The 25,225-nt window shown below is 32.3% G+C and overlaps 2 protein-coding genes across 2 annotated transcripts in view; both read left to right on the forward strand.

The window, feature by feature from the left end:
• Positions 1 to 3: 3 nt before the first annotated feature.
• LOC139500527 (putative ankyrin repeat protein RF_0381) lies at positions 4 to 477 on the forward strand. Its single transcript, XM_071289275.1, has one exon. It carries the CDS (start codon positions 4 to 6, stop codon positions 475 to 477), a length of 474 nt encoding a protein of 157 aa, XP_071145376.1.
• Positions 478 to 1,395: 918 nt separating this feature from the next.
• The window catches only part of LOC139500528 (centrosomal protein of 104 kDa-like), a 44,302-nt gene continuing 20,472 nt past the window's right edge, over positions 1,396 to 25,225 (forward strand). Inside the window, exons 1-14 of the mRNA XM_071289276.1 lie at positions 1,396 to 1,960; positions 2,406 to 2,521; positions 14,290 to 14,355; positions 14,767 to 14,831; positions 15,368 to 15,477; positions 16,023 to 16,234; positions 18,048 to 18,205; positions 19,777 to 19,851; positions 20,825 to 20,871; positions 21,401 to 21,486; positions 22,251 to 22,418; positions 23,290 to 23,351; positions 24,013 to 24,085; positions 25,053 to 25,118. Of these exons, the coding sequence (XP_071145377.1) occupies positions 1,396 to 1,960; positions 2,406 to 2,521; positions 14,290 to 14,355; positions 14,767 to 14,831; positions 15,368 to 15,477; positions 16,023 to 16,234; positions 18,048 to 18,205; positions 19,777 to 19,851; positions 20,825 to 20,871; positions 21,401 to 21,486; positions 22,251 to 22,418; positions 23,290 to 23,351; positions 24,013 to 24,085; positions 25,053 to 25,118 (1,869 nt within the window). The remainder of the gene's footprint in view (positions 1,961 to 2,405; positions 2,522 to 14,289; positions 14,356 to 14,766; positions 14,832 to 15,367; positions 15,478 to 16,022; positions 16,235 to 18,047; positions 18,206 to 19,776; positions 19,852 to 20,824; positions 20,872 to 21,400; positions 21,487 to 22,250; positions 22,419 to 23,289; positions 23,352 to 24,012; positions 24,086 to 25,052; positions 25,119 to 25,225) is intronic.

Here is a 25,225-nt window from a genome sequence, read left to right on the forward strand (position 1 = left end):
GATATGAAAGAAGCAATGAACTATGCTTGTGAATGGGAAAACCTTGACACAGTTAAATGGTTGATAAAGAATGTTGACAATAAACTATTTGATATGAAAGAAACAATGAACCATGCTTGTAGATGGGGAAACCTTGACACAGTTAAATGGTTGATAAAGAATTTTGACAACAAATTATTTGATATGAAGGAAGCAATGAACAATGCTTGTGAGTCGGAAAATCTCGACACAGTTAAATGGTTGATAGAGAATTTTGACAATAAACTATTTGATATGAAAGAAGCAATGAACCATGCTTGTAGATGGGGAAAACTTGACACAGTTAAATGGTTGATAAAGAATTTTGACAACAAATTATTTGATATAAAGGAAGCTATGAATAAAGCTTGTATTGGTGGAAAACTAGAAATAGTGAAATGGTTGCTAGAGAATTGTGACAAAGTTGATCCTACATGTTTTGATTTGCAGTCAGTTTGACACTTAACATATGATTGTTTGGGTGATGAAGAGTTGATTGCTGAAATAGATGATCCTCAGGAAATAATATTGATGATTTGTAAACAAGGAAGACACAAAGAAATCGTCTGGACAGAGGTGTTGAATAGAGCGTGTCGGTTTGGATTTGATCACGTGGTCGAATGGCTTCTGACTAATCTGCCAAATGACGTTTTTGATTTTGATACAGCAATAGCAACAGCATTGTTGTCGTCAATAAATAACAAAAATAACAAAAATAACATAATAACATCCATTCTTGAAAGAAAATTTATGTTTGTAAAGGATATACTATCCGTGACGAACTTACTTTGCCACCATGGGTATACATATATAGCATTGTGGATTTTGCAAAACCAGGACAACTTCGTGTTTGACTTAAAGACTGTGATGAACGAAGCATGTCTACATGACGATTTGTCTTTAGTTAAGTATTTATGGGAAAAGTTCAACCACAACTCTTTTGACATGAAAACAGCAATGACCAAGTCTTGTAGAGGTGAAAAGAGTACCACTACAATAGAATAGTTGTGGAGAAATACTGACCAACAGTTGTTTGACATGAATGTTGCAATGACTAATGCTTGTAGATATGGCAGAAAAAATATAATAAAATGGCTTTGGAAAAATGTTGATCAGTCAAGTTTCACAATGAATGAAGCATTTCAGATTGGCTGTAAAAATGAACAACAACCTGTCGTAAGATGGATGATTGAAAACGTACCCATCGAATTGCTTAATATTTCGAATGCCCTACACACTGTATGTCCTCGAAATACCAATAACGAGATTGTTCAGATGCTGTTTCAACATATCGATGTATCTAAGGTTTATATCGATTTGATTATACGTGAAGCATGTAACCACGGCAACATAGCAATAACTAAATATTTTCTGAACATGACAGATGTCAGCATGATTGACATGAATCAAGCAATGACGAATATTCTTTCTATTGATGTCAGTTCCGATTCATATTCAGACAAAAACGAAGACGAAGACACACTATCGATAGATGAGGAGAAACAACAACTAGCTATGACAATTATACAGAAAACCACATTGTCTGTGTTAAACATAGACGAATTAATAATCGAGATTTGCAAGAATGGTTGGCTCGAATTGCTTCAGCTGCTATGGTTAAATAATGATCACAGCAATATGAGTATTGACCAATCAACAATCGATATAGCTTGTGAATACGGAAGAGAAAATATTGTCCTTTGGGCGGTTAACAATCTTGGCCTTAATATGATAAATGTAAAAGCCTTGATGACTGAATCATGTGGTTTTGGATGGCTTGAGATTGTGAAGAAAATATGGACAACAGTAGAACATGGCCAGTTTGATATAAAATCTGCAATGAATGGAGGCTGTTCGTATGGACGAGTTGAAGTAGTAACATGGCTCTTACAAAATGCTGACAACAACCTTTTTGACATTAATGTTATTATAGAAACATCCTGTAGAAATGGCTGGATCGATATCATCAAACATATTTTACCCTTGGACTTAAGTGCATGCAATGCAACAGCCGCTATAACTGCGGCATGCACTACCGGCAATGTTGAGTTTGTTCAATAATTATTAAACCAATTTGGGAAAGAACGTATTAATTTTGATCAAATATCGAAATCGATGTTAACATCTTCAAAAAATGCTGATCTTTCGATCTCGTTACTGCAAAATACCGATTTTGATAAGTTTGATATTCGTAAAATTTTCACGGCGGCATGCGGGTTTGGATGGATTGATGTAATCAAGTATATCAAATCCAAAACCAGTACCAAATACAATATAAGCGGTGGGCTGATAAAAGCTTGTAATCGTGGTGAGGATAAAATCGTGACGTATTTTGCTCCAAGAGTTTCCCCATTATCGATTTGATTTCCAATCTTCCCTACTTGCAGCTTGTGCAAAGGGCTGGGATGAAATAGCAAAAGTATTCTTAGATAAGGTTGACCACAATTTGCTTCATATTGAAAATAACTTCATGAATATATGTCGAAGCGGTGAAGCTGACATTGTAAGCATAATATATAAAAGAGTGGATCACAATCTTTTGAATTTGAACGAGACTATAAACACACTGATTAAAGATAAGAAAAATGAACAGGTGGTACTAAGCATACTAAAAATCGCACACACAACAAAATGGGAAAAAACAAAGTTTGATTGAGACAGCGAGAGAACACAGTTGGTGGAAAGTTTTAGCTTTTTTAAATATATGAGTATTTACGTAACAACTGAGATATTTCAGCTGTTAAGATATGAGCTGAAAGGAGTTTGGTCAAATTATGCATACATATACACTTTTGGTTTTTAATGCATAGACGTCAGTTGCTGTATAACACTCAATTTTTTGCATATTTAAAGATTAAATTTTTGTTTACAAATATTTTTTTGTCTCTATATTTTTTGAAATTTACTTACGTCAACAAAAGATTAGAACGTGATATAATTGTTTAATAATTATTTCATTTTATTTGAGGTGACTTATAGGTCCATTGGGCCGGGTGTATTGCTATTTATCATATATTATATGTTTATAATCTGTACATAATTTACACATGTCACTATAATAAATAATTTACTTACTTACTAACTTACTTATAGTGACACGGACTTGCTGTATGATTGTATTGTTGTGTACCGAAATATATCAAAATATGTTGAATAGTTTTTCTTGTCGATATTCTCAACACTTAAATTAGTATCTGTTACTTTGTTTTTCCTTATTTTACTAAACAATATATTTGATTGTTTAACACTCTTTTTGTAATGGTCAATACACCCTTAACGCTTAAGCTCTATATGTAATGTACGTCGTTCCTTGAAAAATGTCCATGGATGTTTAGCAGATGCACTTTTAAAATCAAACTAGCATACTAGTATTTGATATAAATCCTATTTTTTTTTTACAATGTTTAATGATAGAATGTTTATTGACATCCATCATGAAATGTTAGGTACCACAAGCTATTTAGGTTTTAATGCCGAGAAATAACATTAATCTAACTTTGTTGATGATGTTTTTGTGTTCTGTTAAATTGTTTTATATTTTTTACACGATGATGACTGCTGTACTCATATTTTGACTATTAAATTTATTCTGTCTGTTTATTTCACGCATTATTGTAAATATAGCGGAACGTCATGAGACTGTCAACAAAGTAAGATGTTTAGCGCTATAAAATCAGGTTTAATCCACCATTTTCTACTTTTGAAAGTGCCGGTACCAAGACAGGAATATGACAGTTTTTGTCCATTCGTTTTTTTATGTGTTTTGTCATTACATTTTGCCATGTGATTATGGACTTTTCGATTAGATTTTCCTCAGGGTTCAGTATTTTTGTGATTTCACTTTTTTTTAATGTACAATCATCCCCTTTTTTCATATGTTTGCCTTACAATGTATTACCTGGTATAATTATAAGTTAATATTTCTGAGTTTTGTTTTAAATGCAGACATTATACTCAGAACAATTAAGATAAATTATATATTTTATCTAGCATTTCTAATTATTTACTTTCATTTTCATTTCATATTCAAATGTCACCCGTTTATTTCCTGTACAAAAATATATTCAAATTGAATATATATCATTTTGTAGTATATGATCTTATTTACATAAAACATTTCAAGAGTCACAACATTTGCTGCCGAATAAGTCTTCTTAGAGTAACTCTATGCGTGCGATAGAATATTCCTTTTTAAGATTTAGTGTGAAATTGTATTACAAAAAAAATATAAAGGAATAATCATCAAAATAATATGTGCTCATTGACAGACACAGAATGATTTATAAAAATGTATATTTTTTAAAACTGCGAAAATAACTGATAATATGCTGACTTTCAATATTCACATTTTGCGGGGGAGGGAGGAGGGGGTGATAATAAGAGAGGAATCTTAAATTATAGAAGTTCCTGTTCCACTGGTGGCTTCCTGTCTTATTACAAATTGCCAATGAGTTATCAATGGTTTGCATCTTGATCGATGCCTTCATACCGCTGACCAAAAAAGTTCTTCGTTGTTTCTTTTTAATTTCATTTGAAATCCATATCTTAATCTTGTCAGGGGTTTCTGAAATGTTTGTAAATAAATGTTTATGTTATCTGTTATTAAAATTTAATTGTGTATGTATAATTATGATTAAATTCGTGTGTTTCTTATCTAGGTTTTTCTTTATATTTCTATATATCAATAGATTATACTTTTCAAAAAAAAATCTGTATTTCTTCTGATTAAAATATTTGATAGTTTTGTGTTGCTCAATATTTGGATTTTCTTTGGCTGTTGTTAGTATTTCTAGATTCGACTTTTTTATGCCATTTTTTGAATAATTGACTGCTCCGTGGTGCGTGTTTACGTTTGTTATGCTGATCATGTACATCAGACCATTTTTACCAAAACAAAAGTATTGAAGATTTGGTTTTCCTCGTCTTTACATTTTACATTCAAATTGATGAATGCCTCTACGATTTGATACATATTTAATTCTCAAATATTCTGGTTCTAATTAAATAAAGGCAACAGTAGTATACCGCTGTTCAAAACTCATAAATCCATGGACAAAAAACAAAATCGAGGTAACAAAATAAAACTGAGGGAAACGCATTAAATATAAGAGGAGAACAAAGACACAACATTAAACTATAACACACACAGAAACGGACTAAGCATTTGACAAAATCCTATGAGAATAACAAATATAACATCAAAACCAAATACATGAATTTGGGATAGATAAGTACCGTGACACGTCTTATAGTAATGTGAATTCAAAAATAAGAAAAAACAAACGACACAACGGAAACACAACGTTAACATGTAGCACACACAGAAACGAACTATAATATAATTAAGCCAGTAGTGTTAAAAACAAGAACCGGATCAAACATCAAGTTGATATGATATTACTATTACTAAGTATCAGTTTCCTTTTATTTTTAGTGCATTATTTTTGTGATTTGTTTTGATAATGCATAGACAATTATATCGTTACCACAAACATAATGTGTATGATTACTAATTAGACCCAGAACTATTCACCATGAATGAAGATGAAAACGCATATCTTGTCAGATGAAGAAATTTTGAAGTTTTTCAACAAACACAATTTTTATTGAGAGAAAGAGTCTTCGATGTAAATATGCATCAATCGTTAGTTTCTCTGTGGGGATAAAATTTGAATAAAATGATGAACAACACAACTACAAACAGATTCTATAGGATAGTATACGGACTTGTATCAACTATGCTAAGCTCTGAACTGGTTTAGTGAACAAACACATTTAAACGTTAGCAGATTACTGAATATCTGAGACGAAAGCTGTACCAATATCGAAACCATCGATATGACAACAAAACTTTTTTTTTTCTAAAATAGAGAATGAAACTGGGGATCAATGAGGAGTGTGTCAATGAGACCAACCAAACCAAAGCCCAAGGCCAACAATGGGTATTCAACACAACAAGAAAATACCACAGCCTTTGGTGATCTTCACCTGTCCCGGTAACACAAATGTGTTATATTTACCTGACCATACTGTCCAAAAGCGACAATAACACCTCAAAATCATAAATTCTCCTGAAAGCAAGCTACTTGAAGTTATTTGGAGATCAGTCACTTATTAGTTTACCTGCATTGGTATCGTATTGGTATCGTAATAACGGCGGGAGTGGTTAGTTATTTTCCTGTTGATAATAAATCCCAGGGTTTGTGTTCCCGATCCGAATTTCCTTGATAGAGGGTTGCTGCCAACCAGGAAGCTATCAAATGTAGAGTTCAAACTTGTGAATTTAAAATCATCCATACGTACATTTTACGAACGCCATCACGAGTTAGTTGATCGCTATAGAATATATGTTTTTCAAGGTTTGTTCCAATTGTCGCAACTACAATCTAGTCCCCCAAATGTGACCTACTGAATTAGACATATCACCGGGTTTGTACTTACATGAGCAAAACAAAAGGTGCCACATGTGGATCAGGATCTGCTTAATACCCTTCTGGAGGACCTGAGATTACACCTAGTATTTGGTGGTGATTTTGCTTTTCAATTTTCGGTTTTCTATTTTGATTTGTGTACTGTTGTTTACTGTTTTGTTTTTTCTTTCTTTGTCAGTTCAGTTTCGATGTAGACGAAACGCGCGTCTGACGTACTAAATTATAATCTTGGTACCTTTGATTACTATTCGACTTATGAGTTTGAATGTCCCTTTGGTATCCTTCGCCTCTTTTGTAAAATTCAAAAAGTCTGAACTTGTGGAGCTGCCACAATACATTTTAACAGAATTTTAATACACAATACCATATACTTTTGTCCACTTTGATCGATAGTTGTCTCATTGAACTTACCACATCACCGTATTTATTTTTATTATGTAGCGTTAAAAAATCAGAACAGGGATAATCTTTATCATGAATTAAAAATGGAGGAGATGACAAGGAGCAAGTCGCCTAAACCGGAGAACATTTTTCGTGGGATGACATAAAGGTATACATTAGAGGTTAGAGGTATAGGGGGAGGGTTGAGATCTCACAAACATGTTTAATAGTTATCAAAGGTACCAGGATTATAATTTAGTACCTCGCCGCATTTTTGCGCCTGTCCCACGTCAGGAGCCTCTGGCCTTTGTTAGTCTTGTATTATTTTAATTTTAGTTTCTTGTGTACAATTTGGAAATTAGTATGGCGTTCATTATCACTGGACTAGTATATATTTGTTTAGGGGCCAGCTGAAGGACGCCTCCGGCTGCGGGAATTTTTCGCTACATTGAAATAGGGTATGTGCCAAAGAGACAATAACCCGACCCGAGCAGACAACAACCGTAGGCCAACAACGGGTCTTCAACGCAGCGAGTATAATCTTCTGTATATTCGTATCGTTTAGTTTTGGTTCATTGACGCAAATTCCACTTTTCCTGATATTAAACGAAGAGAAAAAAATCCGCAGTAAAACATTTTCTAATTTGGTGTTTTCGTTGAGCTTGTAGAGATTCATAAATAGTAACCCATCCTATAGGGTCAAATAGACAAAATATATTCAGGGGTTTATATTTCCATGTCCAAATTATCCATTGGGGGTAAAAAAAGACGGAAGATGTTCAGAGGTTTATATTTCCATGTCCAAATTATCCATTGGGGGTAAAAAAGACGGAAGATGTTCAGAGGTTTATATTTCCATGTCCAAATTATCCATTGGGGGTAAAAAAAGACGGAAGATGTTCAGAGGTTGATATTTCCTTGTCCAAATTATCCATTGGGGGTAAAAAAGACGGAAGATGTTCAGAGGTTTATATTTCCATGTCCAAATTATCCATTGGGGGTAAAAAAAGACGGAAGATGTTCAGAGGTTTATATTTCCATGTCCAAATTATCCATTGGGGGTAAAAAAGACGAAAGATGTTCAGAGGTTGATATTTCCATGTCCAAATTATCCATTGGGGGTAAAAAAAAGACGGAAGATGTTCAGAGGTTTATATTTCCATGTCCAAATTATCCATTGGGGATAAAAAAGACGGAAGATGTTCAGAGGTTTATATTTCCATGTCCAAATTATCCATTGGGGGTAAAAAAGACGGAAGATGTTCAGAGGTTGATATTTCCATGTCCAAATTATCCATTGGGGGTAAAAAAGACGGAAGATGTTCAGAGGTTTATATTTCCATGTCCAAATTATCCATTGGGGGTAAAAAGACGGAAGATGTTCAGAGGTTGATATTTTCATGTCCAAATTATCCATTTGGGGGTAAAAAAGACGGAAGATGTTAAGGGGTTTATATGTCTATGTCCAAATCATCCATTTGGGTCAAATAGACGGAAGATGATCATGGGTTTATATTTCCATGACCAAATTATCCATTGGGGATAAAATAAACGGAAGATGTTCAGGGGTTTATATATCTATGTCTAAATCATCCATTTGGGGTCAAATAGACGGAAGATGTTCAGGTGTTTATATTTCTAGGGCCAAATTATCCATTCGGGGTCAAATAGACGGAAGATGTTCATAGGGTATATATTTCTATCCTCAAATCATCCATTGGGGTCAAATAGACGGAAGATAGTCAGGGGTTTATATTTCTATATCCAAATCATCCATTGGGGTCAAATAGACGAAATATAGTCAGGGGTTTATATTTTAATGTCCAAATCATCCATTGGGGTCAAATAGACGGAAGATGTTCAGGGGTTTATATTTCTATGTCCAAATCATCCATTTGGGTCAAATAGACGGAATATGTTCAGGGGTTTATATCTCTATGTCCAAATCATATATTGGGGTCAAATAGACGGAAGATGTTCAGGGGTTTATATTTCTATGTCCAAATCATCCATTTGGGTCAAATAGACGGAAGATGTTCAGGAGATTTTATCTCTATGTCCAAATCATCTTTTGGGGTCAAATAGATGGAAGATGTTCAGGGGGTTATATTCCTATGTCCGAATCATCCATTGGTATCAAATAGACGGAAGATGTTCAGGGATTTATATTTCTATGTCCAAATCAGCCATTGGGGTCAAATAGGCGGAAGATGTTCAGTGATTTATATTTCTATGTCCAAATCATCCATTTGGGGTCAAATTGACGGAAGATGTTCAGGGGTTTATATTTCTATGTCAAAATCATCCATTGGGGTCAAATAGACGGAAGATGTTCAGGGTTTATATCTCTATGTCAAAATCATCTATTGGGGTCAAATAGACGTCCGCCAGTTTTAATGAAATCAAGGTGTTTATTTGTGTAAATTATTTACCAATACTTATTGACAAATTACAAATATAATATATATTACCCTCTAAAGGACTTTTGTTAATTCTTATCGTATGGTTTTTGACTCATTTACGTAAATCAAATTTTCACTGATATTCACCGAAGAGGAACCTCCCACGTCAGGTCGGAATGTATATACGGTGACAATAAATCAAATTTCCTGTCTAGGATTCGTACTTTACTATTTGTACGTTGATGAATTCAACAAATATTCCGACAGGAAAAGTTTAGGGATGCCAACAAAATACATCTCATTTAGGCCAAATAGACGAAAGATGTTCAAGGGTCCATATTTCTATATCCAAAATCACCCATTGAGGTTAAACAGACGGGGGAAAATCGGGGGTTCATATTTCTATATCCCATTCAAGCATTTGTGGTCAAGTAAACGGATGACTATGGCAAGCCGTTTTACTATTTATTCAATTTCAAGATAGCTCATATAATATATAAGATTTCTTTTTTATTTTTTTAAATTTTTGATAAGATAAAAAAGAAAATGTGGCATGATTGCCAATGAGACAACTATCCACAAAAGACCAAAATAACTATAGGTCACCGTACGGCCTTCAACAATGAGCAAAGCCCATACCGCATAGTCAGCTATAAAAGGCCCCGATAAGACAATGTAAAACAATTCAAACGAGAAAACTAACGGCCTTATTTATGTAAAAAAATGAACGAAAAACAAATATGTAACACATAAACAAACGACAACCACTGAATTACAGGCTCCTGACTTGGGACAGGCACATACCTTAATAATGTGGCGGGGTTAAAATATATCTTATATATTATCTTACCTCTTATAGATTTATGGGGATAAGATTGGTTAATGGACTACACGTGGTGACTATATATATTTCATATAGGGTGTCACATGGTTACTTACCACATAGGCTTTGCAACCATATGGGGTTAGTAAGGGGTTAATTCCCTTTCAAAACAAAAAAAAGATGCCACAACCCTTTAAAAAACAACACGGTGTTGAGGAAAAGTCTGAAATGATTCTACAGACGACGAAATGACAATGAAAAGTTGAAATAAGTTCATAAAAATAATTTAAGCTAATAAGTTGTTACTGTAAGAATAACAGAGTTATTTCCCTTTCAAAACAAAACCAAAAAAGAAATCTAAAACTGTTCAACAGACGATAGCTCAGGAAAGGTAGAAGCTTTTAATGCCCAAATTCAATCAGTATTCACAATTGAAGACTTTGATAGCTTCCCCAATATAAATTAAAATGGAACACGTCAATACAGAGGGATGAATCAAACTACTAAAGGGAGTGAACCCAAGCAAGGCAAATGGTCTAGACAACATAACATGTAGAATATTGAAAGAGTGTGCAGAGTCAATATCACCTTATTTACAGCTGATCTTCAACAAATCATTGGAAGATCAAAGCGTACCACAGGACTGGCTAGTTGCAAATGCCATCGCACTATTTATGAAAGGGGATAAGAGTCATCTAGTCAACTACCGCCCAGTATCCTTGACGTAAAATAATGGAACATATCATATTCAAGCACATCATGAGCCATCTTGACAAGCATAATATACTTGTGGACTTCCAACATGGCTTCATGACTTGTTATACATTGTAACAGCACAGGACATTACTAGAAATCTGGATAATAATCAACGGGTCGACATGCTTATATTAGACTTTAGTAAAGCATTCGACACAGTACCACACCAAAGGTTGTTGAATAAACTTGTATCATACGGTATCGACGGAAAAATACCTGTCTGGTTAGAAGCATGATTGACACAAAGAGAACAACAAGTCACACATGAAGGAGAAAGTTCAAGTACTTATAAAGTAACATCCAGCGTACCACAGGGAACAGTTTTAGGACCATTGCTGTTCCTCCTATACATAAATGACATAGGGAACGACATAACATAAAAGATTCGCCTGTTCGCAGATGATAGCTTACTTTACCCAGCAATATCAACAAAAGAAGATTGCAAACATCCACAAGATGATCTTGACAAAATAGTAAAGGGACCAAAACTTTGCAAATGATTTTTAATCCGTCAAAGTGTTATGTCCTTACAAGAACCAAAAAGAGACAAGCCATCAACTACAACTACAACATCAATGAACATATCCTAGAATCAGTATCATCAAACTCATTCCTAGAAGCTGAACTTTCCAACAAAATGTCATAGGACAAACAAGTTAATTTTCAACTCGACCTCAACGTAGACGCAGTCATGGTCATCGTCATTATACATCACATTCTCTGCATGATGTCTCTATTAATGACTTGCTGCCATTCATACAAAAGCCGTTAGGTATTCATCACATTCGCACGAAACTTTATTCATTACCCCTTTCAAAACTTCATTCTCTGTTCAATTTATGTTTGGAATCCACTGTTACAAACCCTCATTTAAACCACTACAAACTTGAAGCTGTAATTTCGGATATTGCAAGTCACAGACTTTTCAAGCCAGTTCGCATTGGAAAAGATGAAAAAGAGAAAAGATCTTTTTTTAATCTTTCCTTTGCCAACAAAGGTCTCGATGGCGTCAACCTAGGCAATATCCTTCATCATAAATTAGTGCAATCGAAAATATCTCCTTATTTCAAAGACCAGTCTGTACCAATAATTTCTTATACCTATACCAAACCTATTGCAACTAAAATTTTCAATTACAAACGCGTTTTGCAGGATCTCGATATTGACGACTTCAAGTCTAAACCTCCTGATTGCACTTGTGCTAGTTCCAAATTCACATATAATCCTGCTGGCCACGTTATTAACGGTAACCTTAACATTGTTAATGATACTTCTCTACGAAATGAGTTTTAAGCCTTCAATATACTTTTACATAGCAATAAATGTGATAGGAGAAACATATTGAGTTTTAAGCCTTCAATATACTTGTACATTTTAGGTTGGAATTATAGCAATAAATGTGATAGGAGAAACATATTGAGTTTTAAGCCTTCAATATACTTGTACATTTCAGGTTGGAATTATAGCAATAAATGTGATAGGAGAAACATATTGAGTTTTAAGCCTTCAATATACTTGTATTTTTCAGGTTGGAATTATAGCAATAAATGTGATAGGAGAAACATATTGAGTTTTAAGCCTTCAATATACTTGTATTTTTCAGGTTGGAATTATAGCAATAAATGTGATAGGAGAAACATATTGAGTTTTAAGCCTTCAATATACTTGTATTTTTCAGGTTGGAATTATAGCAATAAATGTGATAGGAGAAACATATTGAGTTTTAAGCCTTCAATATACTTATATTTTTCAGGTTGGAATTATAGCAATAAATGTGATAGGAGAAACATATTGAGTTTTAAACCTTCTATATACTTGTATTTTTCAGGTTGGAATTATAGCAATAAATGTGATAGGAGAAACATATTGAGTTTTAGGCCTTCAATATACTTGTATTTTTCAGGTTGGAATTATAGCAATAAATGTGATAGGAGAAACATATTGAGTTTTAGGCCTTCAATATACTTGTACTTTTCAGGTTGGAATTATAGCAATAAATGTGATAGGAGAAACATATTGAGTTTTAAGCCTTCAATATACTTGTATTTTTCAGGTTGGAATTATAGCAATAAATGTGATAGGAGAAACATATTGAGTTTTAGGCCTTCAATATACTTGTACTTTTCAGGTTGGAATTATAGCAATAAATGTGATAGGAGAAACATATTGAGTTTTAGGCCTTCAATATACTTGTATTTTTCAGGTTGGAATTATAGCAATAAATGTGATAGGAGAAACATATTGAGTTTTAGGCCTTCAATATACTTGTACTTTTCAGGTTGGAATTATAGCAATAAATGTGATAGGAGAAACATATTGAGTTTTAAACCTTCTATATACTTGTATTTTTCAGGTTGGAATTATAGCAATAAATGTGATAGGAGAAACATATTGAGTTTTAGGCCTTCAATATACTTGTATTTTTCAGGTTGGAATTATAGCAATAAATGTGATAGGAGAAACATATTGAGTTTTAGGCCTTCAATATACTTGTACTTTTCAGGTTGGAATTATAGCAATAAATGTGATAGGAGAAACATATTGAGTTTTAAGCCTTCAATATACTTGTATTTTTCAGGTTGGAATTATAGCAATAAATGTGATAGGAGAAACATATTGAGTTTTAAGCCTTCAATATACTTGTACTTTTCAGGTTGGAATTATAGCAATAAATGTGATAGGAGAAACATATTGAGTTTTAAGCCTTCAATATACTTGTACTTTTCAGGTTGGAATTATAGCAATAAATGTGATAGGAGAAACATATTGAGTTTTAGGCCTTCAATATACTTGTACTTTTCAGGTTGGAATTATAGCAATAAATGTGATAGGAGAAACATATTGAGTTTTAAGCCTTCAATATACTTGTATTTTTCAGGTTGGAATTATAGAAATAAATGTGATAGGAGAAACATATTGAGTTTTAAGCCTTCAATATACTTGTACTTTTCAGGTTGGAATTATAGCAATAAATGTGATAGGAGAAACATATTGAGTTTTAAGCCTTCAATGTACTTGTACTTTTCAGGTTGGAATTATAGCAATAAATGTGATAGGAGAAACATATTGAGTTTTAAGCCTTCAATATACTTGTACTTTTCAGGTTGGAATTATAGCAATAAATGTGATAGGAGAAACATATTGAGTTTTAAGCCTTCAATATACTTGTATTTTTCAGGTTGGAATTATAGCAATAAATGTGATAGGAGAAACATATTGAGTTTTAAGCCTTCAATATACTTGTACTTTTTAGGTTGGAATTATAGCAATAAATGTGATAGGAGAAACATATTGAGTTTTAAGCCTTCAATATACTTGTACTTTTTAGGTTGGAATTATAGCAATAAATGTGATAGGAGAAACATATTGAGTTTTAAGCCTTCAATATACTTATATTTTTCAGGTTGGAATTATAGCAATAAATGTGATAGGAGAAACATATTGAGTTTTAAGCCTTCAATATACTTGTACTTTTCAGGTTGGAATTATAGCAATAAATGTGATAGGAGAAACACTGAAAGGACCATCAGATTTTATGGACCCTGTAAGTATAGAATACAATTCAGAACTGTGATTCTCATTCATATGATTAGTTTTTTATCTCCCCTGCCATGAAAGTGGAGGAAAGCAAGACCTAGGTATTCAAGACTCTGCCCCTTAGGTCATAATTCAGCAGCTTTGAATTGTTGCAATGTTGCTGTCCATCAGATTGTCATTTGTTTTGGAATTTTCGGCAGACAGACGAGTCATATCTCTAATTTCTCGTTGGATAAATATATATATTGATTTATGTTTTTGATAATATCAACTTTTCCTGATTGCAAAATTAAATCTATCTAAATAGATAAAAGTTGTTAGTTTTGAATTTCATTGTTGAAATATTATTTTGACCCATGTAAGAAGGACAACTTTTTATCTCATATTTTAATGTGATTTTTATATTTTATAATTGCAGGAATATTATCTTGACCCAGATAGGAAAGGACAACTTGATGATTTAGGATTAGATACCTATAATAAGTAAGTTATATATAATTCAGCTAGATATATTAAGCCTTCTCACAGTATTGCTTTTTGTTTTTTTCTAGAGGTGTGCCTGAGACGAAGGTTTTATATATATTCCTATATATACATGTATACTAATATGTGAAAACTGTTGTTTCGTATTTGTGTTTGTAACTATGTATACTGTATTGTTTATTATATTTGTAAAAGAATAATATTATAATGATATTATATTATGCTCCTTGTGAGCCCATTTTTAAGAAATAAAGCATCTTCTTTTCTTCTTCATCTATAATTGAGACTGCTGTCAATTCAAATTTTTATTTATTTAGAATAACTACAAGACAAAAGGTAATACTTTCAATAACATGACTTTACCTCACATGATAAATTCTATTTGTATACAATATTTCTTGAAGTCACAGTTATTTCTGAGTTCTTCTAATAATACGATAGAATTCAAAATAAGGTGATGTTGTATGGGGAAATAATTCACCACAGACCTGAGAGGTTGTCTAGCCGTTAACTGACTTTATTCTACTTTATTTTAGACCAGACTATATATCTCCATTAGACGACTTAGCATTTGACATGTACCAAGATCCTGAGATTGCTGGAATCATCAGAAAACTGGAGAAAAAGAAACAAGAAGCTGTTCTACGTAAGATTTCATTGTTCTGTAAACTGTTAATTCAGAAATTAGTGTGTGCATTTATTATTGCAATTTTGTCATTTTAGAAAAAAAATTGATTTTAATTGTTGCGATATTGAGAAAATCCTGTTCAATTTATATCAAAATTTTCAATTTTGCGAGTTTCAGTTATTGCCATTAAACCCTGTCGCATTTTTCGCAATCATAAAAAAATGTAATAATTTCTAAATTTACAGTATCACATTCTTTTACAAGTCAAGTAAACAAATCTAAGGCCAATAGAAAAAAACACAAAAAGACAAATTTAATTCTTTTTTGCTTAGGGATGAGTTGTATAATCACTAGATAAAGTTTGAAATTTTTGAAAATGCCAATTCTGTTTTGATGTAGAAGAAAAATCTATAATTTTCATTTATTAAGAAATCAAATATTAACAATGTTAAGTATATTTATATTCCATTGTAATAAAAAGATGTCTGTTAAATAGATAAATGAATTCTAAAAAAAAAATATATTTGAGAATCTAATAAAAGCCAATAAACATTTGATTATAGAAGAAAGATTTGATTATGCAAAGAGATTAAAGTCAGCAATAACAGAATTACAGAAGGTTGGCGAGAAGTTAGGGAAGTATGAAGTGGAGAAACGTCAGGCCGTGGAGAATGAAGATTACGACAAAGCTAAACTAAAGAAAGTACAGATGGATGAATACAGATTACAAGTGTACAGAGACTTAAACCTGGCTGATTTACTAGAAACTACTGGGGTAGGGAAGACATATATCTGTGTCCACACTTTATTTAATTATATATAGATCACAAGTGTACAGAGACTTAAACTTGGCTGATTTACTGGAAACTACTGGGGAAGAGAAGGCATATCTCTGTGTCCACACTTTATTTAATTATATATAGATCACAAGTGTACAGAGATTTAAACCTGGCTGATTTACTGGAAACTACTGGGGTAGGGAAGGCATATATCTGTGTCCACACTTTATTTAATTATATATAGATTACAAGTGTACAGAGATTTAAACCTGGCTGATCTACTGGAAACTACTGAGGTAGGGAAGGCATATCTCTGTATCCACACGTTATTTAATTAAATATAGATTACAAGTGTACAGAGACTTAAATTTGGCTGATTTACTTGAAACTACTGGGGAAGAGAAGGCATATCTCTGTGTCCACACTTTATTTAATTATATATAGATCACAAGTGTACAGAGATTTAAACCTGGCTGATCTACTGGAAACTACTGGGGTAGGGAAGGCATATATCTGTGTCCACATTTTATTTAATTATATATAGATTACAAGTGTACAGAGACTTAAACCTGGCTGATTTACTGGAAACTACTGGGGTAGGGAAGGCATATATCTGTGTCCACACTTTATTTAATTATACATAGATTACAAGTGTACAGAGGCTTAAACCTGGCTGATTTACTGGAAACTACTGGGGTAGGGAAGGCACATATCTGTATCCACACTTTATTTAATTATACCCCCTCTTTAAAAAAGGGGGGGTATACTGTTTTACCTCTGTCTGTCCTTCCGTCAGTCCGTCCTTCCGTCAGTCCATCCGTCCCATGAATATTTTTCGTCGCATTTTTCTCAGGAACTACAATACAAGGATTTCTGAAATTTGGTTTCAGGGTTTATCTAAGTCAGCTTTACCGTGTGATGCGTTTTCAGATTGATCACTCGACAACTTCCTGTTTACCGAACACTTGTATGATTTTACACATGATAGCCAAGTTGAAAATTTTCGTCACATTTTTCTCAGGAACTACAATACAAGGATTTCTGAAATTTGGTTTCAGGATTTATATAAGTCAGCTATACTGTGTGATGCGTTTTCAGATTCATCACTCGACAACTTCCTGTTTACCGAACACTTGCATATTTTTACACTATTAATATTATCCACTTGCGGCGGGGGTATCATCAGTGAGCAGTAGCTCACAGTTTCACTTGTTATATATAGATTACAAGTGTACAGAGACTTAAACCTGGCTGATTTACTGGAAACTACTGGGGTAGGGAAGGCATATATCTGTGTCCACACTTTATTTAATTATATATAGATTACAAGTGTATAGAGACTTAAACCTGGCTGATTTACTGGAAACTACTGGGGTAGGGAAGGCATACATCTGTGTCCACATTTTATTAAATTATTAAACTAATTTATTTGACAGAGCACCTGAGATCACCCCTAGTTTTTGGTGGGGTTCGTGTTGCTTATTCTTTAGTTTTCTATGTTGTGTCATGTGTACTATTGTTTGTCTTTTTGTCTTTTTCATTTTTAGCCATGGAGTTGTCAGTTTATTTTCTATTTATTAGTTTGACTGTCCCTCTGGTATCTTTTGTCCCTCTTTTATTTGAAGATCACATATTGCTCATAGTTAAATCTTCAATGCTTACTCTCTTTTTCAATTTATTAGCAGCACATTTACAGTTGCACAGACAGAAAAATTAGTCTAAATTTGTATGAATTTAACTCGACTTAATCTTACAAATATCCTAAGTTAACAAATTATTTTAAATCTTAATTTCTATTAACTTTTTCAGTCTCGCCACCCCCAAGTTATAGATTTAGAGCCAATACGACAAGCCACACCTCCCAGATTACTGGAGTTGACCCCAAGGTCACCAATTCAAAGATCACCTCCAAGGACACCACCTCCTAGGACACCATATGATGAGCGACCTCTGCCTGCTCTGAAAAGGTATATACATGATTTACTAGAATAGCCAAACATTTTACTTTATGTCTTTTTACAAACTTTATAAGCTTTATACACAGAGAAAAGAGATACTAACATTTTTTAGAATAGACGACAGAAATCCTTCACTCTTTGTGTATACTGTATATTATAGTCAGTGCTTTTTTAATGATAAAACAGAAAATGAAGAGCTAAAGGACTGTTCCATAAGATCATAAATGTGACCTAGGATGGTTTTACCACTATGTAATGGTGTGAAACACCACAATTAAATGTTTGCAGGTCTGTGAAATTTCTTCTTTGGGTGGGGGGTTACTCTATTATCAAATATATTTTGTCATGTGTATGGTTTAATGGAACAGCTTTAAGAGAAATTAGAAAAAAATATTAGGCAGTGCAACATACCAACCAACCACTACCAATAAAAGCAAGATTTATACGATATTACAAAAATACATAACTTCAGTGTAGATCTAAAATGGAATCAATCACAAAATATAAACTGGTCACTTTCATGATAAAATCTTATTGAGGAATGGGTTAAATTGATAACATCAGTCCGAATTTGTGTCAAACACTAATGTCTTATATTACAGATGGATAATTATACATATTCTTTGGGTTAAAATAAAATAATTTCTTGTCATGCAATTCCCTAAATTTATGAACATGTTCTAACCAAAGTATCATGAAATGTAAAATTTGTAAGTTGCTTATGATAGGGAAAAGCTGGGTTTATACATATTTATTGAGTTTCAAAAATGTTTTTAAAACATTGCATATTAAGACCAGGATATTTTATGATAATAATTTATACTTTATTTATGACCACCAAAGATATTATCTCATGTAGTCACCAGAATTATATTACACCCAGTGCCTAACAGATGTTTATCAAAAGAGTTTCTGGTTGATGTGAAAAATAAAGAAAATTTTTGAATGAATATTTTTCATTCTTTGATAGTTTAATATAGAGAAGAAAATCTTCGACATTTATTTTATTATAACATGATATCCTTATAGTAAATGTTATCAGACAAAAGTACTGCCTTTCTTTCACTAAGGTTTGACACTTCTTACTTGCTTGTTTAAAGAGAAATCCAGAGCTTGATTATCTTAGTCTGTTATTATCCTTGTCTATGTTAAGAGTTATCCTTCCCTTTCCTGTAAAATTCTAAATTGATTATTTTCAATAATTTTCAACTGGAATTTATTAGCAAAAAAGTGAAAACGATACAAGTGACTTATTTCTTAGTATGTTGGGGCATTTTTTGCTTTTTATTTTACAAATAATATCTTGATACTGGATGTTAATGACACTTAAATGTAATTTAAAGAACTTATTTTTCACTTTTTCCTAAAATATAATAAATGTATACAAATTTCTAAAAATTGATCGTTAACAGTACATAAGTATTAAGTGTAAGTTTCAGACCTTGCATTAGAAGTCCTTCACAAATATTTATTATAGTTACAATACAAAAGTACTTAGAATGTAAAAGCCCGACCCTCCCCAGAACTATTATGACACTTTTGCTTTCTAACTGTCACAGTAGATAGATTTTATACTTTAGTAAGGACACGCCTAGAGAATTACCATCAACACCACCTCCCAGGACGTCTTATGATGAGCGCCCTCTACCGGTCAAGTAAGTAAACTATTTCAACTTATCCTTATAATTCTATGTGTGCCATGAAAGATGTGATGGTTTCACTTCATTGGATACCAATTTTTGTGGGTTTTGTGGTAATTATTAAGGGTGAACCACAAATTTAAATTTTCAGCAAATTTTTGATTTTCTTATATGTTTTGTCCTATATACATGATATATGCAGACTAATATAAAACTAGGAAATTAAATATCCAAGATAATAAATAATCCTTTAATCCACACTGTAATGTTTAGTAGTTATTTTGTAAGTAATTCAATGGAAATATCTCAGAAAACCTTGTTTTAGTGTGTTCTTGTCTTGTTTTGTTTTGTTTTGATAAGGCATATTAAGCAAGTATTGTCAGAATGAGGTCATAAAAATAATCATGCACAATTTTTAAAGAAGAAGATTTATTATTTTGACCTTTCTTAAATTAGTAAAATTTATAATAGGATTTAGAAGATTCTTAAAACTTTACTTGATTCTGTGAAAGTTAGAGCTTAACAGAAGTTATAGACAGTGTATTAACATATACATACTTTTTATTTTCATTTTATTTTGCTTTTGGTTACTATCAGATTGATGTATATTTTATATCTTTTTATTCATAGGCATAAAATATTTGTTCCAGTTCCTGTGATCAACTATAAATATGGAAATTGCATAATTTCTTCTGCTTGAAGTTTTTAATAAATTCCTTGTTTATTCTGTTCTTGAATGTTCTGTGCTGTGCACAACACTTTCTTTTACAAAGAAGATAGTACATTTTCAATAGAATGTACTGTGCCGTGCACAACACTACCTATACAAAATACATTGTATGGAAAGTGCTAGGAACCGCTCAAACATTATAATACCAAATAAACATGGAATCTATTAAAAATTACAAGCACAAGAAATTATGCAAATTCCATAATTAAAAATAATTCCAAGTTCAAATGATAGCCTGTAAAATGTCTTTTTCCACAGACCTCCTGCTGTTCCTGATGAGGAGCCAGAACCAGCAGAAACTGCAGGTCAGTATTTAGGACATACACAATATTGCTACTTTGAGTCCCCACTATATGTGACTGTCCTCAGCTTGTCAAATCCAAGATATAAAGAATCTCACAGCAGCAGTCCATAGCAATTCCTTTATGTCGATGACAAAACATCTTTTAAAAACATACATTTTTTGTATTTTTTATGTAGAATTAGAATGTTTAATAATGTCAGAGAAAAAGAGTCATAATTGACTAAACAAATTAGAATACAAGTCATTGAAATCCCATAGATGCTCGAGAAAGACCTTTTATGATATCTGAATCAGTCAAAGAGGAAATTTTATTATTGAAGTTTACTACATTTCTTGATATCTCATTTTTGTTTGGTATAATTTTTGATGATGTCTTGAAGTAAATAAGGGCGAATGAGCTTCCTACAGGTAGAATTTTCTGTACATTTTCAGTGGGAATAACTGGTGAACCTGCACTATTGACAGCTAAGCATCAGTCCCTTTACCTCCAAGTAGATTACATTCATGTATAACTTTCTCTATATTTTCAGTGGGAATTACTGGTGAGCCTGAACCATTGACAGAGAAGGATCTGAGGGAAGCTTCAGCAGCCATTGATGTTTTTGGTGAACAACTGGTATGTATGTGATTATCTCACTTAGCTCAATGCTGGGATAAATTGTTAAGTGTAGCCTCCATTTATGGTGTGATTATCTCTTTTACCACAAAACCAGGGTAAATTGTTAATTGTAGCCTTCTTTCATAGTGTTATTAATTCCTTTATTTCCTATGTTTTATCTACAAATGATGCATTGATTATTGAAGAATATTTATTTTCATTGACTTCATGAAATATGTATTCAGCAAAATACAAATTTTTCTAAAAGCTTGTATGAAGAATTTGTAAAAACCATAAAATTTTATTAAAAGTACCGTTTTTTTTAAAATTTGGTACTAACAAAAATACATGAATTCAAAGTAATTTTCTGATGATGAGCAGATAGGAACAAACAGTGATAACAGTTCATTCAATAAATCTTACATGTTACTCATGTATAGAGATATATCTACCAATATTGTATTGGCACCAGTGAATCAATACTGTGTCAATTTTAAATTAACAAAATCAGCAAGTTTTATATTAATGTAAAATGGATGTCAAGAACCAACCTAAGAATGAACATCTTGAAGGTAGATATTAACAATATATCTGTTAAAGCAGTTATTCCAGAAAATATCTAGAAAAAAATAATTAGAGCCGATTCTGTATGTAAGGGGAGGTAATGTTAATACTTACAAACAATCTAGCGTAAAATTGTCTTATTAAAGATTTTCAGCATATAAGCATAAAAGGTGGATTAAGAATATTGATTGTTAAAATTTTATAATTTTTCTTTAAAGGTGTCCAAAGCTTACAGTAAAACTTGGTCATACAGAGAAGATGCCTTGCTAGCTGTTTATAAACAGATGCAGGATCTCCCGGCCACGGCACCAAAAGATGAAGCAAAGTCCATGATGAGAGCATCTATATTCCTTGTCAAAAAAGCAATAGATGATAAAGTTTATGCAGTAAGTTTTTTTTTTTATATTACAATTTGTATAACTCCATATAGTCCTATTTCATATGAACAATAGATGTAAAGTATACGTCAATGAGACACCAACTTGGTGTCTTTTCAGGACTACAGATACTTTTTATTGCACAATTTAAAGACATGAACTATATATAAGATTGAGAATGGAATTGGGGAATGTGCCAAAGAGACAACAACCCGACCATAGAAAAAAACAACAGCAGAAGGTCACCAACAGGTCTTCAATGTAGCGAGAAATTCCAGCACCCGGTGGCGTCCTTCAGCCGGCCCCTAAACAAATATATACTAGTTCAGTGAAAATATGTTTATATTTTTTTGAATACAAAGCATTGATAATTATAGATTATTGTTGATCATCTCAACGAGATTGATTTTCAGTTGAGCCGGTACGGCAAAAGAGAGAAAAGCAATCAAGTTGAGATGACCAATGATAATCTGTTTATTGCTATTTTACCTATGACGACAATTTCATGTCATTTTCATTAGCAACACCACTTGCCTCCTTACTTTCTAGCGATAATTTCCATCTCAAGCGAGTATAATGATACGAAAAAATTATCACAAAAAAAGAGATCAAAGGAAAAATGCACAAAATAGTGATAATATGTATTTACATGAGCAATGTGTGTTAGTAATTTACATGTCATAACTACCTTGAATGATTTGAACAGATTATGTGAAATACTATCACAAGTGTTCATTCAATTAATTTCATTTTATTCTCAATGTATAAATGGCCAGTAAAAGAGGAATTTTTGAATAATAATTAAATGAACATTATATGTTAAACTGTATAATTTTATTGTTTATTATATAATTAAAGCTGCCATTTTCTGTCCTTTTAGGTGTTCAAGGCAGGTCTACACTTGTTGAAAATGATTTTAACAGAATATGTACCAAAACACAAGTAAGTTAGTTAATAGAAACTGTATATTGGCACACAGCCAACACAAGTCAGACATTAACTTTCATGCAAGTTTTAGTCATTCCAGCTGGTGAAGTAAGTTTCAATGAATTTGAAAGGTTTTAAAGTATGACATATAAACAAAGTTTCAAGGCAGGGTTTAAAGGTAATTAAACCAATCAGTCTTTTTCAGTCCTTTTTAATCTCTTTAAATTGATATTATGAAAGGCATTCATAGCCAATGGGAACATTTGGGTTTTCTTTGTCAAAATTATTTACTTGTAATCAAGTAAAAAAAGGAAAAAAAAACTTTAAAAAAAGATAGATCAATGTCTTGTTTTTGTTTTCCTATCAGATGTCTTTTAACCAATTGAATGCTAAACAGTGACTGATATGGTTACATGGTATTTAATTGGGGCTGGTTTTTATAGTTTTAACTACATAATTCCCTTTTATGACTGAAAAAGTGTGCAGTAGGGACGGTGTTCTAGCTAAAACATCATTCAAATCTAAAAAAAAGTATTAATTGAAGGAACGATTTCAGAAGAAATTGAAAAAAGACAAAACAAGAAAAAATTATCTTTGAAAGTATGTTTGAAGCTAATATAACCTTGAACATCACCTGAAGGTGCAGTTATGAATTTTATGCTATTCTTTGTTACAGAATACAGAAACAAGATACAGTTTGGGCTGTGGAGAGATCTATGCAGAACTTACTTCATAAATCTGGTGATACAGTAAGTAATTATTTCCCCTTAGTTCTAACCTAAAGAGTAATTATCTCCCCTTAGTTCTAACTTATATAGTAATTATCTCCCCTCACATCCAGTAAGTAATTATCTCCCCTTCTTGCACCGATTTTTCTTTTGTTATATATTGATCAATTGTAAAAGTGGAATTGTTGAGTGCACCAGAAACCCCTACAATGCCATATGTTTTATTGTCTACCCCAAGTTGAGAGCAATGGTTGTGTTTAGTAAAATGTTTTATTTGTGTAGGCACATCTTTAAATTATTCATATTTTTTTTTCTAGAAGTGAGGTCTTTTAATGAATAAAATTTAAAAAAAAAACTGTCTATTTAAGAATGTTCGAGATCCAGATATCTTTTAATGTTAAATTATCAATGTTTCTTTATAGATTTATATATGATAATATATAAATCAGAAGCAAAAAAACAGAAAAGTAACATTCAAAATCAATTATGTCTAGCAAAAGAAAAATTACAAAAAAACAACAGGATGATTGTTGATTTATGCTTAAGTCATTAACAAAAACAGGAGATCATTGAACTTATGATTCAGGGAAAAAAGTGACAAATCTGTTGATTCCCAAAGAGAATCAATTGAAACTTCTGATAAAAAAAAGGAAAAACTTCAAAGCACCCTGGAAAAATGAAATTAACACAGATTAGATAAATATAAGAAGATGCGGTATGAGTGTTAATGAGACAACTCCCCATCCAAGTCACATTTTAAAAGTAAACCATTATAAGTTAGAGTATGGTGACAAACACAAAGCCTTGGCTCACAACGAACAGCAAGCTACAAAGGTTAAGAAAAAAGTCCATTCTAGCATTCAACAAAAGTTTAAAAAGACCAAAAAAAAATTCTAATATCTATATCTGGAACTTTGTTTTGACAATGTTGCCTCGTCTTTGAATATGAATTCCTTTAAATATCATTCACGATCTTTTCCTATTTCAGGCTGTGAGAAACAGAGATGACGCTAAGAATTTCGTTTTAGAAATGGCAAGATATCCTGAAGTGAAGGTTAGTTTTTGAAATGGCAAGATATCCTGAAGTAAAGGTTAGTTTTAGAAATGGCAAGATATCCTTAAGTCAAGGTTAGTTTAAGAAATGGCAAGATATCCTGAAGT

This window comes from Mytilus edulis, chromosome 13, assembly GCF_963676685.1.
Source record: "Mytilus edulis chromosome 13, xbMytEdul2.2, whole genome shotgun sequence".
NCBI classification, from domain to species: domain Eukaryota; kingdom Metazoa; phylum Mollusca; class Bivalvia; order Mytilida; family Mytilidae; genus Mytilus; species Mytilus edulis.